Source organism: Brienomyrus brachyistius, unplaced genomic scaffold (assembly GCF_023856365.1).
Source record: "Brienomyrus brachyistius isolate T26 unplaced genomic scaffold, BBRACH_0.4 scaffold834, whole genome shotgun sequence".
Classification (NCBI taxonomy): Eukaryota; Metazoa; Chordata; class Actinopteri; order Osteoglossiformes; family Mormyridae; genus Brienomyrus; species Brienomyrus brachyistius.
In genome coordinates, this window is record NW_026043109.1 from 1 (window position 1) to 16,854 (window position 16,854).

The 16,854-nt window shown below is 44.6% G+C and overlaps 1 protein-coding gene across 1 annotated transcript; it reads left to right on the forward strand.

Annotated features, from left to right (window-relative positions):
* Window positions 1–9,528: 9,528 nt before the first annotated feature.
* On the forward strand, window positions 9,529–16,088 carry LOC125729871 (splicing factor U2AF 65 kDa subunit-like). The gene is made up of 7 exons (XM_049005709.1): window positions 9,529–9,631; window positions 9,982–10,098; window positions 10,186–10,324; window positions 11,560–11,639; window positions 14,592–14,714; window positions 14,806–14,892; window positions 15,079–16,088. The coding sequence occupies exons 1-7, from the start codon at window positions 9,560–9,562 to the stop codon at window positions 15,454–15,456; spliced, it is 996 nt and encodes a 331-aa protein (XP_048861666.1). The 5' UTR covers window positions 9,529–9,559; the 3' UTR covers window positions 15,457–16,088.
* Window positions 16,089–16,854: the final 766 nt, after the last annotated feature.

Below are 16,854 nucleotides of genomic sequence, written 5' to 3' on the forward strand. Positions count from 1 at the left end.
CATCTCATTGGCTACAGTCTGCAGTACAGACATCTTACCATCAGTGACTGACAGATTAACCTGATCAGAGAGGCTCCACTGATCTTCACACCACACCAGTACCGATCGGAGTCCTCAGCTGTCAGATTGTTGATGGTCACAGTGAAGACTCGCTGGTCAGGATCATCTCTGACTCACACTTTACCCTCCTGTGGAGAGTCAGTGTGTACTATGGGAGTACATGACCTCACATTATACCCTCTGCACCAGTATTTCACATGAGTTTTATATCTGTCACCATAGGAACATGGGATTGTTACAGATCATCTTCTCTGTACACAGGCCCATTTCACTGTAGACACACTGTCAGCACCTGTGGGGAAAATAATTAACTGAATAAGGATTTTCCATCTTATGACATCTCTAAGTAATTATGCTTGGTTTGTGTAATACTTAGATTAGGTCATGTGTAATTAACAGAACAGTGATGATGTATAAAAGTCAAAGACCATCATTTTACTATAAGAACAAGGAAAACAAAACTAGTGTCTGATCTTGGGAAGGGCTTCAGCAGGATGTGGGATCGGGAATCTGAGCCTGGCAGTGTTTTCTAGGGTCTGAGAGGAAAATCAGGACCTTAAATCCCTAGTAAAAGGCCTAGATGAGGTGAATGAATGGGCTTGTCACTGTGTGGGATGGCCACACCCCTTCAGTACTATGGCCTTACTTGTAAACATATCCAGTCCTGTGATACAGGCCCTCTCATATTCCCTCTATACATGCTTCCTTTGGGCTCTATTTGTGAACGTTATTATGTAAAATATCATTGCTATGCTGGTGATACGCAGCTCTATCTGCCATTAAAACCTGGTGACTGCTGCTCTCTGGTGGCCCTTTCTAACTGTCTGGAGGATATTAAGAACAGGACAGCAATGACTTTCGTCCAGATTAATGAAAACAAGACAGAGGTAATGAGTTTTGGTCACTGTTCATGATCTCAGAGAACAATTAGGGCCTCATTCAGAAAACTTCCAGTCACATACTAAAAATCTTGGTGTCATCTTTGATTCATCACTGAGTTTGATAAACAAATAAATGCTGTTGTGAAGGGGTGTTTCTGTCAGCTGAGTTCAATAGCCTGGCTTAAACCACACCTTTCAGCCAAAGACCTGGAGAGTTACTCCTGCTTTTATCCTGATTGGGTTACTGCCGTTCTCTGTACCCAGGTTTACCAGAAGCATCTTTATTCTGACTACACCTTGTTCAAAACGGTGCTACCAGGCTCTCAACAAAAAGTAGACACCAAATTTCCCCTGTGTTGGCTGCATTGCATTGGCTACCTGTTAAGTTTTGAGAATTTCTGAGAATACAGTTTAAAGATTTCTTATTTCTTTCTAAGGCGATACATGGCATAGGTCCCCAGTCCGTCTCGGAGCTAATTCAGCCTTACACCGCTTCTTATTAGATGCATCTCTGTACTGACCCTGCACACACAGGAACACATTTTATTTATCTATTTAATCTGACTATTCTGCTTTGCACATCATGTATTTAACATTTATAGTGATTTTATATTTATTACTAGATTATTGTATAACTTTTGCACTGTTTTTTGAACTTGGTTGTTGCTTAGTCTTGTTTTTCCATGGAGCACCATTATACCAAAAATAATTCCTTGTAGGGTCAACCTACTTGGCAATAAACCACAGTCTGATTCTGATTATTTTTTGTGTAACATTGGCCAATGTCTCTACTTTTACTATATATTTATATTATTTTGACCTACAGCACTTTGGCACAACATAGATTGTTTTTAAATGTGCTATAGAAATAAAAATAATTCAACTTGATATAGAAACGTATTTCAAGTCATCCATCTTGCCGAGATGGGGGTTGCGCTGTGACCCCTGGTGGACAAATTATGCAGCAACAGTACTCATATCATGGTTGAAAGTTCTGTCTTCAGTCTCTCTGTTTCTTTTTAGTTATCATTAATTGGCCATTATAAACCAAATGCTGATAGCGATTTATCACAGACTCCTGCATTAATGAATTAAAATATTCATGATGATAAAGAAGATGAATTGGCGCTAATGTGTATTTTTACTGTGTTATTGATGAGATAAATATTACAGTACACGGATCGCTCTGGTGTCTCAGAAATTGTCTCCATTTTTTCATACCAATTTATCATTAGTACAGTAGTGCTTGCAGTTCACAAATGCTTTGGCCTACAAACAATTTGGTTCACAAAAACAAAATTTGGTCAATGAACAAACTCGACCAGATTCCTTTTTTTATACTAGTGTAACACCGGCGGGGCGCATATCCCAGCATGCCCCGCGTACAATTGTAAATAGAAGGACCACGACAGGCACCCAACAAGCACCGAACCCAAATACACAGATGGGAAACACAATGTTGTCAGAAGCTGAACTGCGAAATGCAGATGCAGTGAGAGATTTACACACACTAAATACACGTTAGGATCGGACAGGGTATACACACAAGACATGGGCAAAGTGTAAAGTGAGGTAGACCTTCATGGGTCAGTCCATTGCAGGGCAATGGAAGCTGGAGAAATGCCATGTGAACAGCAGAAATGTGGTCATACAGGATGTGAGGGTGAGACTGTGTGCTGTATACAGAGGGTCTGACCTCACGGCTTTGTTTCAGTCTTTAGTATTGTGATGACATTGTGATAGCCCAGTGATAACTATACTGGATGGGTGGTACCCCTTTAAAGACACTTCCGGCATGTAAATGGAGAACGAAATTATAGTTATACCGAATCTCCTACACACAATACCAAGGTTACCAACTTTGCTCAGCTGACCGGAGTGAGACGTTCAATTCCCGTAAGATTTCTTTGCGCCAGCCTGAGAGTCTGAAAACACGTCACACCAGATGCATGAGAGATGGAAACCTGGGATATTCAGTCGAATCAGATCAAATATGATGCTAAGTTAGTACTAAGTTAAAATATGTTCCGGACTTGTAACATGCACCCATGATTTGGAACAGTCAGCAGGCTGTCTCTGGCCACGCCCCCTACACTCGGTCCGGCCCCTGGCTTTTCCTGAATTCTGATTTCTTTAGATAAACATTGACTTCATTCATATTGTTATTGATTTATCGACAGACCATCATACGTTTTAGACGTTACAATAACAACACTCTATTGATCCCCAAAGAGAGAAATTCTCTCCTTGCCTGCCCCCTCTTACTGTCCATGATACACAAGCACATATGTAGAAAAACGTCAGCTTGGAGGCCAAGGCTGGACTTAACCTACTCCTTACGGTTTAACGGGAAACTGCCGCATGGCCGAGCGGTCTCAGACACCACGCACGACGTAACTGGCCTTCCGACGCAAGGGATATTCTGTTCTCCGAAGTAAGCCGTGGGTTCGAATCCCACTTCCGACAAAAGTTCTTCAATCACCACAGCAGCATTTGAGCAACTGATTGGCTTTAATTGCTTTGTTTTATTGTTGCGTTTCAGGCAAAACTACATAACACTTAAAGACACTTCGGGCATGCAAATGGAGAACGAAATTATAGTTATACCGAATCTCCTACACACAATACCAAGGTTACCAACTTTGCTCAGCTGACCGGAGTGAGACGTTCAATTCGCCACAAGTCTGCACACCCAGATAACACGCATATAAAACGTATGCAACAGTTGTGTTACCTTTTAAATAGTCTGTAGGTTTTGCAAACTACTCTAACGCCTTTGGTGTCGCTGATTTTACGTTTATACTAGTGTAAAATAGACTTGCCGTAAGATTTCTTTGCGCCAGCCTGAGAGTCTGAAAACACCTCACACCAGATGCATGAGAGATGGAAACCTGGAATATTCAGTCGAATCAGATCAAATATGATGCTAAGTTAGTACTAAGTTAAAATATGTTCCGCACTTGTAACATGCACCCATGATTTGGAACAGTCAGCAGCATACCTGTCAAGGTTTGGATTTGAAAATAAAGGAAATTTTCCGGCACCCGCCGAGAGCCATCCCACCACCGCAACCAGGCTCCAGTATCCCTTACATTTTAAGACAGGTGTACAAGAAATATAAAATAACCATTTGTCATTTACATTTTATTTTCATTGCGCATTTTCTACTAATTTTTCATGTTCACTCATGCGGCTCTCTGTCATTCACTAATGACTTGGATTTTTCATGCCGACTGACATCGTTCCTTCCCCGTGGGAGACACTAAAATCGCATTTACAAATCTTACAGAACGCGTGACTGTGCCCCATCCTGCTCCTCTTTAGGAAAGTAAATTCGTCGTCCCATTTTCCGATGTATTTACATGACTTCTTTGTTTCTTGGCAGGGACGCCTTCTCCTTCTACACATCCATCCATCCATCCATCTCTCTCCTTTCTCGTTCCCGCTGTTGGCACTAATCTCGCGATAACTGCCACCCAGGCTATGCAGGTGGCAGTTCTCGCGAGGCTACTGACAGTTCAGTTTGGAGAGGCAGAAGAATTTTTAAATATATATATATATTATTATACGGGAGATTTACGGGAAAATACTAATACGGGAGGACGGCAGGAAAGAGAAGTAAAATACGGTGGTTTCCCGGCCAAAACGGGAGACTTGACAGCTATGGTCAGCAGGCAGTCTCTGGCCACGCCCCCTACAGTCGGTCCGGCCCCTGGCTTTACCAGCGTGTTCGCGAAAACGACTTCATTTATTTTCTTATTGATTCATCGACAGACCATCATACTTTTTAGACGTACGTTATAATAATAACACTCTATTGATCCCCAAAGAGAGAAATTCTCTCCTTGCCTGCCCCCTCTTACTGTCCATGATACACAAGCACATATGTAGAAAAACGTCAGCTTGGAGGCCAAGGCTGGACTTAACCTACTCCTTACGGTTTAACGGGAAACTGCCGCATGGCCGAGCGGTCTCAGACACCACGCACGACGTAACTGGCCTTCCGACGCAAGGGATATTCTGTTCTCCGAAGTAAGCCGTGGGTTCGAATCCCACTTCCGACAAAAGTTCTTCAATCACCACAGCAGCATTTGAGCAACTGATTGGCTTTAATTGCTTTGTTTTATTGTTGCGTTTCAGGCAAAACTACATAACACTTAAAGACACTTCGGGCATGCAAATGGAGAACGAAATTATAGTTATACCGAATCTCCTACACACAATACCAAGGTTACCAACTTTGCTCAGCTGACCGGAGTGAGACGTTCAATTCGCCACAAGTCTGCACACCCAGATAACACGCATATAAAACGTATGCAACAGTTGTGTTACCTTTTAAATAGTCTGTAGGTTTTGCAAACTACTCTAACGCCTTTGGTGTCGCTGATTTTACGTTTATACTAGTGTAAAATAAACTTGCCGTAAGATTTCTTTGCGCCAGCCTGAGAGTCTGAAAACACCTCACACCAGATGCATGAGAGATGGAAACCTGGAATATTCAGTCGAATCAGATCAAATATGATGCTAAGTTAGTACTAAGTTAAAATATGTTCCGCACTTGTAACATGCACCCATGATTTGGAACAGTCAGCAGCATACCTGTCAAGGTTTGGATTTGAAAATAAAGGAAATTTTCCGGCACCCGCCGAGAGCCATCCCACCACCGCAACCAGGCTCCAGTATCCCTTACATTTTAAGACAGGTGTACAAGAAATATAAAATAACCATTTGTCATTTACATTTTATTTTCATTGCGCATTTTCTACTAATTTTTCATGTTCACTCATGCGGCTCTCTGTCATTCACTAATGACTTGGATTTTTCATGCCGACTGACATCGTTCCTTCCCCGTGGGAGACACTAAAATCGCATTTACAAATCTTACAGAACGCGTGACTGTGCCCCATCCTGCTCCTCTTTAGGAAAGTAAATTCGTCGTCCCATTTTCCGATGTATTTACATGACTTCTTTGTTTCTTGGCAGGGACGCCTTCTCCTTCTACACATCCATCCATCCATCCATCTCTCTCCTTTCTCGTTCCCGCTGTTGGCACTAATCTCGCGATAACTGCCACCCAGGCTATGCAGGTGGCAGTTCTCGCGAGGCTACTGACAGTTCAGTTTGGAGAGGCAGAAGAATTTTTAAATATATATATATATTATTATACGGGAGATTTACGGGAAAATACTAATACGGGAGGACGGCGGGAAAGAGAAGTAAAATACGGTAGTTTCCCGGCCAAAACGGGAGACTTGACAGCTATGGTCAGCAGGCAGTCTCTGGCCACGCCCCCTACAGTCGGTCCGGCCCCTGGCTTTACCAGCGTGTTCGCGAAAACGACTTCATTTATTTTCTTATTGATTCATCGACAGACCATCATACTTTTTAGACGTTATAATAATAACACTCTATTGATCCCCAAAGAGAGAAATTCTCTCCTTGCCTGCCCCCTCTTACTGTCCATGATACACAAGCACATATGTAGAAAAACGTCAGCTTGGAGGCCAAGGCTGGACTTAACCTACTCCTTACGGTTTAACGGGAAACTGCCGCATGGCCGAGCGGGGCCGGTCGCGTATAGCCATAACACAGTGGCAGCCAATGAAATTGAAGGATTTTTTTTGCGAAGCGAAGAGACCCTCCCCGGCGCTGCAAAATCTCCGTTAATGATTTTTTTTTCTGATACATTTCAAGTTAGATTGAAATGCTAATCATTTTGAGGCATGTTTTCAAAAAAGCATGAACAAATTTCTCCATTTCTTGTAATCACATTCATCCATTATTCTTCGTTTTCTTGATATTGATGTATTTAATAAACAGCTTAAAACTATGGTCACAATTTTATTTATTTATTTATTTATGTCGCTGTGGTAATTAAACAGACATAGACAGTTATGAATAAAATGTATTGTTTATTGAGTCTATTTACACAGAAAGAGACAAGTACTCAGGTTCTCATACTCAGGGGTATGATAAGATATACATCCATCCATCCATCCATTTTCCAAACCGCTTATTCTACTGGGTCACGGGGGTCCGGAGCCTATCCCGGAAGCAATGGGCACGAGGCAGGGAACAACCCAGGATGGGGGGCCAGCCCATCGCAGGGCACACTCACACACCATTCACTCTCACATGCACACCTATGGGCAATTTAGCAACTCCAATTAGCCTCAGCATGTTTTTGGACTGTGGGGGGAAACCGGAGTACCCCCCACGACGACATGGGGAGAACATGCAAACTCCACACACATGTGACACAGGCGGCGACTCAAACCTGGGTCCCAGAGGTGTGAGGCAACAGTGCTAACCACTGCACCACCATGCCACCCCCAAGATATACATTACCGCTCAAAAGTTTGGGATCACATGCAAATTTCTTTGTTTTCCAAAGAAAAACACATTTCTGCATCTTTTTGCCTCGGTCTCAAAAGGCACCAAGCTAGAACCGGCCCCGTGTTAGTGGAAACGGGGCTTGTGACTTGTACTCATGCATAATATTCTGCGGGTCGCTCAGCAGCGCAGCATATGAAACTAGACTCGGATTGTAAGTGTGTGGTTTTGATAATTGATGTATGGATGGATGGATCCTTAATAAGAGATATAAACAATAAGGTCCAGTCGCCAACTAATCATGTAAAATACGTCATAAACTCATGGTTGTTAAACCCAGAATAAAAATGAAGACGTATAACTAGGAAAGTCAACTTGCACATTTCAATTTTGGTTCGATATAATCACGTTGTCCTTAACCCTCCAGTGCAGGAGGGGACGGTAATGCGCATCGAATGTTTCCGAACCTGTGTGTGATACAACCGAGGAAGAGCCGATGACTTCGGGGGAGGAGGGGCAGGCGACTCGGAAGAAAAAGCAGCAGAACCCAATGCAGCCTGTAGCCCATTCAAAGGCCTACTGTTGGACCTCTGCTTATTTTGCAATACGTCTTTAGTACGGACTGAAAAATGTCCGATTTCGATGAGTTTGAGAAGCAGTTAAGCGAAAATCGGCAAGGTAAGTTTGGCTTTGAAGATCGGTGTATGCTCCCTGTTTTAGGGTAATAAAGTGGCCGGCGTGTCCTAGCGCCGAGGATGGTGCGGAGGGCACTTCTGCTGGTTCCGGAAAGAAAAGCGCGGCTGGGAAATCGGTGCCTTTTATCCGAGCGCTCGCCGATTCTGAAACCTGCCCGATTCTTCTTCTCCCAGCTGCCGCAGGATCCCCGAAAACTGACCGCTTTGGTAAATCAGTGACATTCTTTGCTTGGCATTGTTATAGAGATCGCTAGGCCTGCATCCATCAGTGCCCGGCGTACATAACATGGACATTTCAATGAAACGTTATTGGGGTGCACTCGATGTGAAAGCCTGCGGTTTTATTTATTTAATTATTTACCATTATACACTTGGATCATAAATTGCGACCCGCGTATTTTCATTCGCAGTAACACACTATGCATGGATGTTTGTTGCAAGCGTTATATTTTCAAGATCACGTTTAAAGTTTTATGCAAATAAAAACGACCGCGACCACTTGATTTAAAGTCCGCACTTAATAACAGTGTTAGTTACTTGGTTTTTAAATACTACGACGAGTTTTCTATATAATGATATGATTTTGTCTCTTTCCGATGCACAATAGCCTTTCCCTTGGGTCCGAAATGCTGGCCCTGTCATCCGTACAGAATAAGTCTTTCTCACACGATCGCCGTTTCTTCATGATGTATAGACTCTAAAAATCAGCCGCGTTCCCTGGAATCATAACAACTGCTTTTAGGTCGTTATTGCAAAGTCTTGCACCTGTATCTACCTTTACAGCGGATAGCAGTAACTAACAATGATGTACAGTTATATAACAATACACATATAACTTCATTAAAGTGCAGAGAATCCAGTAAACTGAATAAACTTAAGCCATACTAACGCAACTGAAATATACAACATGCGTTACAACGGAGTCGAAAGTAGGATTGATTTATGTACCTATCAAATGGCAATCTTGTCATATCAGCTCCTTATCACTAAATCACTAAAATGTCATTCGAAACGACCTGATTCGGCTAGACGAGCACTAAGTGCCGCCGTGTTTGATAAACTAGCAGTTCCAGTCATTCATATCTGCGCTCTGACTATGCCTGCGATTGCGGTAATTGGTTATTACCGATTTACGTAAGATGCATTGGCCGCTCCGTGTCTGTACTTTTGCAGCGGTGCATTACCGTAACGCTGTTATAACTGATGCATGAAGCTGATTCCTCGAGCAGCACCTGCGTTTAAATGCTTCACTGAAAACTGCACCTTCAGGGATTTATTTAAGCTTCTATATGAAGGACCTGCTGGGATAGAAAGGTGATATTTTATTGCTAGTTTAATAAAGTGCTGTCTGTCAGATTGAAACGATATTAATTACCCATCCATCGTCCAACCAGTTATCTTAGTCAGGCTCCCCTGGAGCCTATTCCAGGCAAATTCCCCATACAGAGAGCAGAGGCAAAATTCAGGCCGTCCCTGGTTGGGGTCTTGAAGCCCTTTCTCCTCCCCACAGCTGCAGGGCAGATCCCCACGATAGCTTTACTGGCAACATCCACCACCAGCGGCGTGGCAGTGACGCCCACCCAGGTGCCGATGGTCGGCAGCCAGATGACCCGGCAGGCCAGGCGGCTTTATGTCGGCAACATCCCCTTCGGCCTGACGGAGGTGAGTCCAGGCAAAGTCCCGCGTTGCCTTCTGTCATGCATACTGGTGTCATGTGTAGCTCAGTGAGTTAGGACACTGAGCCGGTCACAAGAAGGTTGTTGGTTCAAATCCCTTGGGCAGCAGAGTGATTTCACCATTGGGCCCCCGAGCGCAGCCCTTAAGCACTATTTGCTCTAGGAACTGTCTGGTCCTGCTTCTTCAATGAAATGTATGTTGCTTTGGATGAAAGTGTCCGCAAAATAAATAGATAAATGTACTAGACTTGTCAGTCATTTTTTTTCTCGTTTGCCTGTTTTGATGTCTTCAGACGTCTGCCTGTCTTCATTCAGTGTGTCTGCCTGTCTTTTTAGGAGGCCATGGCGGATTTCTTCAATACCCAGATGCGATTGGCTGGCTTATGTCAAGGTCCCACCAATCCCGTCCTCGCTGTTCAGATAAACCAGGACAAGAACTTTGCCTTCCTTGAAGTAAGAGTCTTTCCTGCCTAATGGCTGCTGTGTCCAGGCGGAGACCGCAGCCTTCCCTGATTAACGACGTTCTTCGTTCTGCCCTAGTTTCGGTCCGTGGATGAGACCACGCAGGCAATGGCCTTCGACGGCATCATTTTCCAGGGTCAGTCGTTAAAAATCAGGCGGCCCCACGACTATCGCCCCCTGCCTGGCATCTCAGAGCAGCCCGCCTTCCACGTACCAGGTCCGTTTTGCTTGTCGCCGTCATAACCTTAATCTTTATTTACCTTTGAAGAGCCGATCGGCAAGGCCAGTTTTTTGTACTCGTTACGGACTGACTGTCCTTCGCAAGCTGCAGATGTCTTGTCATATAAAGAGGGAGACTTTCACTTTTATTTACTTAATGTTGTAAATATTTAGCAGACAGTTTTATCCAAAGTGAAGAATGTTTTTTTTTTTTTTTTTTTTTTTTTTTTGAGAAATCAGGGTCAGCCTGTCCCTAGAGCAAACTCGCCGGCCCAGTGGTGTGATCACCAGTGATGTGAACCAGTGATCTTCTGATGATAACGCTGGCATCCTAACCAGCTGAGCCACACACACACACACACAGCTCAGTCACTCACTTCTTACTGTTAACATAGGCTGTGTGGCTCTGTGATGTTTGCCCATGAAAAGAAGGTTGCTGGTTCAAATACCAGGGTTGGCAGAGTGATTTCACCACTGGGCCCTTGAGCAAGGACCCTAACCCCCAAATTGTTCTAGGGTTGCTGGCTCCTATTCTAGTCAAAAATTCTGGACACACCTACTGAAAACGACTTGTTTTTCAGCAAGATAATGACCCAAAGCCCACCTTGAAGGTTATGCAAGTAGCTTATTACCTTGTGAACTAGGAAAGAGATGGTCCCCACAGCCCCCCAACCTAAACTCTATAGAGCTGGTTTGGGATCAGTTGGATGAGAGTAAGAGTAAGGTAGCCAGCTTGCGCGCAGAACTTGTGGAAACTCGAGGACTGTTGGAGAAACGGTCCAGGTGGGTACATATGTTAGCTGGTTGAGTCCGCAATGCTGTCATCGAAGCCAATGGCTCCTATTTTGAAGAGACAAAAATTTTGTCTTTGCAGTACTTCATATGCATAACTTCCATGCCCAAAGGCCTTTTACTATAAGGTGAATAACAGCTAAAATAGAGACAAATGCATTAAGAGCAGGTGTGTCCATACTTTTGACTGGTGCTGCATGTGTCAGCATCTCCCATGGAGAGCAAGATGGGAGAGACAAAAAACAGTCGTCAAACTGCCCCAGTATTTAGGTATTTTTTTGCTGGAGTTACATTTATCTGATATTATATAGAAGATAACGACGTCATACTGATTTGAAGTTGGCTTATTTCACTCGCGCCGTTTGCTCGTGGTCATTATCCGGCATGTTGACGGTTTGCTGTGATCGGCCGGCTTTGGGCGCCGTGCCGCTCTGTCTGCAGGGGTCGTCTCCACCGTGGTTCCAGACTCGCCACACAAGCTCTTTGTCGGAGGCCTGCCCAACTATCTCAGTGATGATCAGGTACCCCGCCCTCAGTCTCTGTCACCGGGGAGCCGACCCACAACCCTCCTGTGTTTCTGTCCCACTGCTGCACGTGGAACTCAAGCAGGCATGCACACACACGCACGCACGCACGCACGCACGCACGCGCACGCACATACATACATACATAAAATAAACACTCGTCTCTGTGTAACTGATTAGTAGGAAAAGAAAGCCTGTCAAAGTTACCTCACCGCTTAAAATTCATTACAAGATACTGGGGGGTCAAATGTCAGCATCATGTTTAAAGCTAGCTGCTGAAAATAGCCGCACATTTGAGGTTTTTTTTTTTTTTTTTTTAAAGATATTCATGGGATTTATTAAACATTTATTAGACATGTAGGTAATGAGTTGACAGTTACATTACGCTCATTGTTTATCCAGCTGTAAATTATGAAGATATTGAGACCCCGCTAATGTAAAAGGTACGTTTCCCAAAACCTCATGTTATCGACTTGCATAGTTGGAACCATTCAGTTGTAAGTTGCTAATGTTGTTAGCAAATAACCTTATTAGCAACAAAGGCTTTGGGAAACGTGCCTTACAGCTGGCGGCTTGCCGAACCAGTCACGTAGCCAGTCCCTGTGCTGCCTGTTGCTGGGTACCCTGGAATATTTGTATATCGGGTTAATTGCTGAGTGTTAGTCGGATGAATCAGCCGCGTCGTTTTGCTGCATGAAAATTTAAAATCGAGTCATCTGCGCGTCACCTAACTGACGAATACCTCCACATTGCCGTACACCTGTGTTTGCCCAATCCCAGTCCTCGGGGAACCGCCGACTGTCCACATTTTCGCTCCCTCCTAGCTCCCAGCCAATCAGGAACACCGAATACCTGGTACAGGTGCGCTGAGAGGAAGCAAAAACGTGGACTGACCGGGGGGTACCCCCGAGGACTGGGCTGGGAAACACTACCATAGACTGTGCTTGAAATGTGGGGGAGATCGACCAAGTCCCCAAACGCTTCAGTATTCGCAGACGTGCCGTGTCTCACGTCCATGTCCGCACACTGAGAACGATGACTTCACATCCCGTTAACAGCGATGGGGAGCTGCGGAAGAATCGTTCCCTACATTGCTGTGTCGCTCGAAAGGCAGAAAATACTTCGGACCTTTTTCCCGGTGAACGATTATCAGCTTCACTGGAGTTTTCACATCGTGCCCCATGCCCTATTCTGTTATGACGTCAGTGATGGATAATATTACCATAACAACATGCACAGATGAGGTCGTCTTACTCTGAAAGTGTTGAAAGGGTCACATTTTAGACATTTTCTACTTCTCATTAGCATCTTTTATGATTTTTTTTTTCTTCCTATATCGCCACCCCACTGAAATCGGCCCATTATAGACATAATCCATACAGGCATTTAATAGTTTACCTATTTATTTTGCAAAAGTTAATCGCAAAACGTTTTGCGTCCACCCCTGCATTGTAACATTTTGAGCTCCGGTGTCCCACTCACTTTAGCCTAAACTGTTAAAAATGGCAAGACTCAGCCCACAAGATAGTGATCGCGGTTTCAGTGAAAGGTAAGTGAGAAGTGCAGTCAGTTTGTTTTTCTTTGATTTTTTTCCTCCTTTTCGGATTGTCATCGTAATCTTTCTTATCCAGTGTGAGTCACATGTAATCCAAGTCAAGAGGAAGGCTGTACCAAAGCAGCACTGGGGGGAGAGAGTTTGAATCCAGCAGAACTGTTAATGTATTTCACGTCAAAGCCAGTAAATGTGCCATAGACAGGTGAAATGGAAACCGCTGCTTGTATCCTGGTGTTTACATTTTTTTTGCAGTCCCTGCTACCGCTTTGATACTTACAGCTCTTTCATTTTTGTTCCCCACTTTGTCCCCAGCTAGGGGCCTGTAAGATCGTTAAGTCTTCGCTCATAATTTGTTCAGTAGTACTGACCTACTGCTGCCATGCCAACATGTAACACAAGGCAAGTAAGACATTCCGTCCCTCGCACGGATATCCTCCCTGTCGACGGCCTGCCCCTGTGGGGGGGCTCTGTCCTGGAGTGCTCTTAAGCATATGGGGTCCTTTTTTTGGGGGTTGAAGGCTGGGGAGAGACTTATTATGCTGATCACAGGGTATAAATTTGATTTTTTTTTTTTTTTTGCCCCTAAGAGAAGGTAGGAGGTAGCGCCCTCTTGTGGCTGCCAGTGTCCCAGGTGACTCCTTTCTGAAGTCAGTGGTTAATGCGGCTTTACAGTAGATTCCTGTAGAATAAGTGAGGAATGATGTTAGCAGAGCTATTTCGTCCTGTTTGGCTTCAAGCCGTGGCCCCTTTAGCAGGACCCTGTGGCGGCTCTTAGCTTTACCTGTGAGTTTATCTCCTGTAGGCTTTGTCCCTCTAATTAACTGCACCAATGTGGTTCTTGGTTTTAAGAACAGGAAGTCAGTGATTCGGCTGGGTTTGTGTTCTGCCGAGTCGCCCCCCCCCCCTCCACATTGTATACATGGAACACTTAACATATAATTAGCTGTTTTTATTTAGTTTTTTTTTTTTATATACCATCTAGCTTAATTATTGTGGCCCTTAAAATCAGATGCAACTCGGTCCATATTTCAAAATTCGTAGTTGGAATTATCAGAGAACTTGATTAGGAATTCAGTTGTGTTGTATATGCTGTAGGATGGGGGGGGGGAATCTGTGTTATCATTCATTGACAAGAATCAAAATAGTTACTTTTGTACGCTCCCAGTAAGTAAGTCATGCAGAAAGGGCACAGGGGGCTTTGAGCTCTAGTGTTGCACCGTAATGTCGAGCCACTTGTCATAAAGCCATTTTCCTGATGTCTTCACTGTTTCCTCATGTCGTTTTGCAAAGTTTAACATGCTGCTTCTCCCACAGTTAAGATTAGCATTTCTAGCGAGGCGCCGTGCCTGGACTGTCGGGCTAATCGCCCCCCCGCGTCTCCTCCTCTTGCCCAGGTGAAGGAACTCTTGACGTCGTTCGGACCTCTTAAGGCCTTCAACCTTGTGAAGGACAGTGCCACGTCACTGTCTAAGGGTTACGCTTTCTGTGAATACGTGGACATCAGTGCCACTGACCAGGTGCGTGAGGTGGGGCAGCAGCTGGAAGGTCTGGGGTGACTCGGGGCTTCCGGATGGAATTGCTGACGCTTGTGTGGGATGCATCCCGCAGGCCGTGGCTGGACTCAATGGCATGCAGCTCGGAGACAAGAAGCTCATCGTCCAGCGGGCAAGCGTGGGGGCTAAGAATGCCAACGCTGTGAGTATTTGCCCTCGGCTGCCGCCTTTCTGATGTCCTAAACCCAACTTGGTTCCTGGGTGCCTCCCAGGAAGCTTAATGCCCCTATTTCTTGGGTTTATTTGGGTCCATGTAAATTTCTCGCTGTTACTCGAGACGATTGGACGATCAGGGGGTATCTGACACTCTTGTCGCCCCCCGGGACAGACGGCCATCATCGAGACGCCGGTGACGCTGCAGGTTCCAGGGCTGCAGCGGCTGCAGAGCTCCGGCATGCCCACGGAGGTGCTGTGCCTCCTCAACATGGTCATGCCCGAGGAGCTGGTGGACGACGAGGACTACGAGGAGATCCTGGAGGACATCCGGGAGGAGTGTTGCAAGTACGGCAACGTGCGCTCCATCGAGATTCCGCGGCCCGTCGATGGCGTGGAGGTGCCTGGCTGTGGCAAGGTGGGACCCGTACTCTCCTGTACCAGTGGCAAAAAGAAGACCTCTGTAGGCACTAAACACAGGCTCATGGGAGCATTTCTTGCACAAAAGTGTTTTGAAAACGGAATAATTTTTTGTGTAAGAAAAACAATCTGATTGGTTCAGATAGACGGACAATCTGATTGGTTCAGATAGACGACGGACAATCTGATTGGTTCAGATAGACGACGGACAATCTGATTGGTTCAGATAGACGACGGACAGTCTGATTGGTTCAGATAGACGACGGACAGTCTGATTGGTTCAGATAGACGACGGACAGTCTGATTGGTTCAGATAGACGACAGACAATCATTTTTCATTCTGCCCTCAACATTTTCTTTGTGTAAGAAAGAAAATTTTGTACAATCATTGATTACTCGCAAATGTTAATAGTCATCCGCTGTTTATCTTGAATATGTAAAAGCAGTGCGCGTAAATTTCCTCGTTAGTATAGTGGTGAGTATCCCCGCCTGTCACGCGGGGGCCGGTCGCGTATAGCCATAACACAGTGGCAGCCAATGAAATTGAAGGATTTTTTTTGCGAAGCGAAGAGACCCTCCCCGGCGCTGCAAAATCTCCGTTAATGATTTTTTTTCTGATACATTTCAAGTTAGATTGAAATGCTAATCATTTTGAGGCATGTTTTCAAAAAAGCATGAACAAATTTCTCCATTTCTTGTAATCACATTCATCCATTATTCTTCGTTTTCTTGATATTGATGTATTTAATAAACAGCTTAAAACTATGGTTACAATTTTATTTATTTATTTATTTATGTCGCTGTGGTAATTAAACAGACATAGACAGTTATGAATAAAATGTATTGTTTATTGAGTCTATTTACACAGAAAGAGACAAGTACTCAGGTTCTCATACTCAGGGGTATGATAAGATATACATCCATCCATCCATCCATTTTCCAAACCGCTTATTCTACTGGGTCACGGGGGTCCGGAGCCTATCCCGGAAGCAATGGGCACGAGGCAGGGAACAACCCAGGATGGGGGGCCAGCCCATCGCAGGGCACACTCACACACCATTCACTCTCACATGCACACCTATGGGCAATTTAGCAACTCCAATTAGCCTCAGCATGTTTTTGGACTGTGGGGGGAAACCGGAGTACCCCCCACGACGACATGGGGAGAACATGCAAACTCCACACACATGTGACACAGGCGGCGACTCAAACCTGGGTCCCAGAGGTGTGAGGCAACAGTGCTAACCACTGCACCACCATGCCACCCCCAAGATATACATTACCGCTCAAAAGTTTGGGATCACATGCAAATTTCTTTGTTTTCCAAAGAAAAACACATTTTCATGCAATTCACAAAATTTTATCCACATCTACATATAGAGGCCTATTATCAGCAACTGGCAGTCCTCTGCATCAATCTCCTGGTATGTCTGACTGCTTATTCTTTAAATATTGCTAACACATTTTGGAGGTTTGGTTTGGGTCATTATCCTTTTGTAGGATAAAACTGACCCCAATCAAGTCTTGTCAC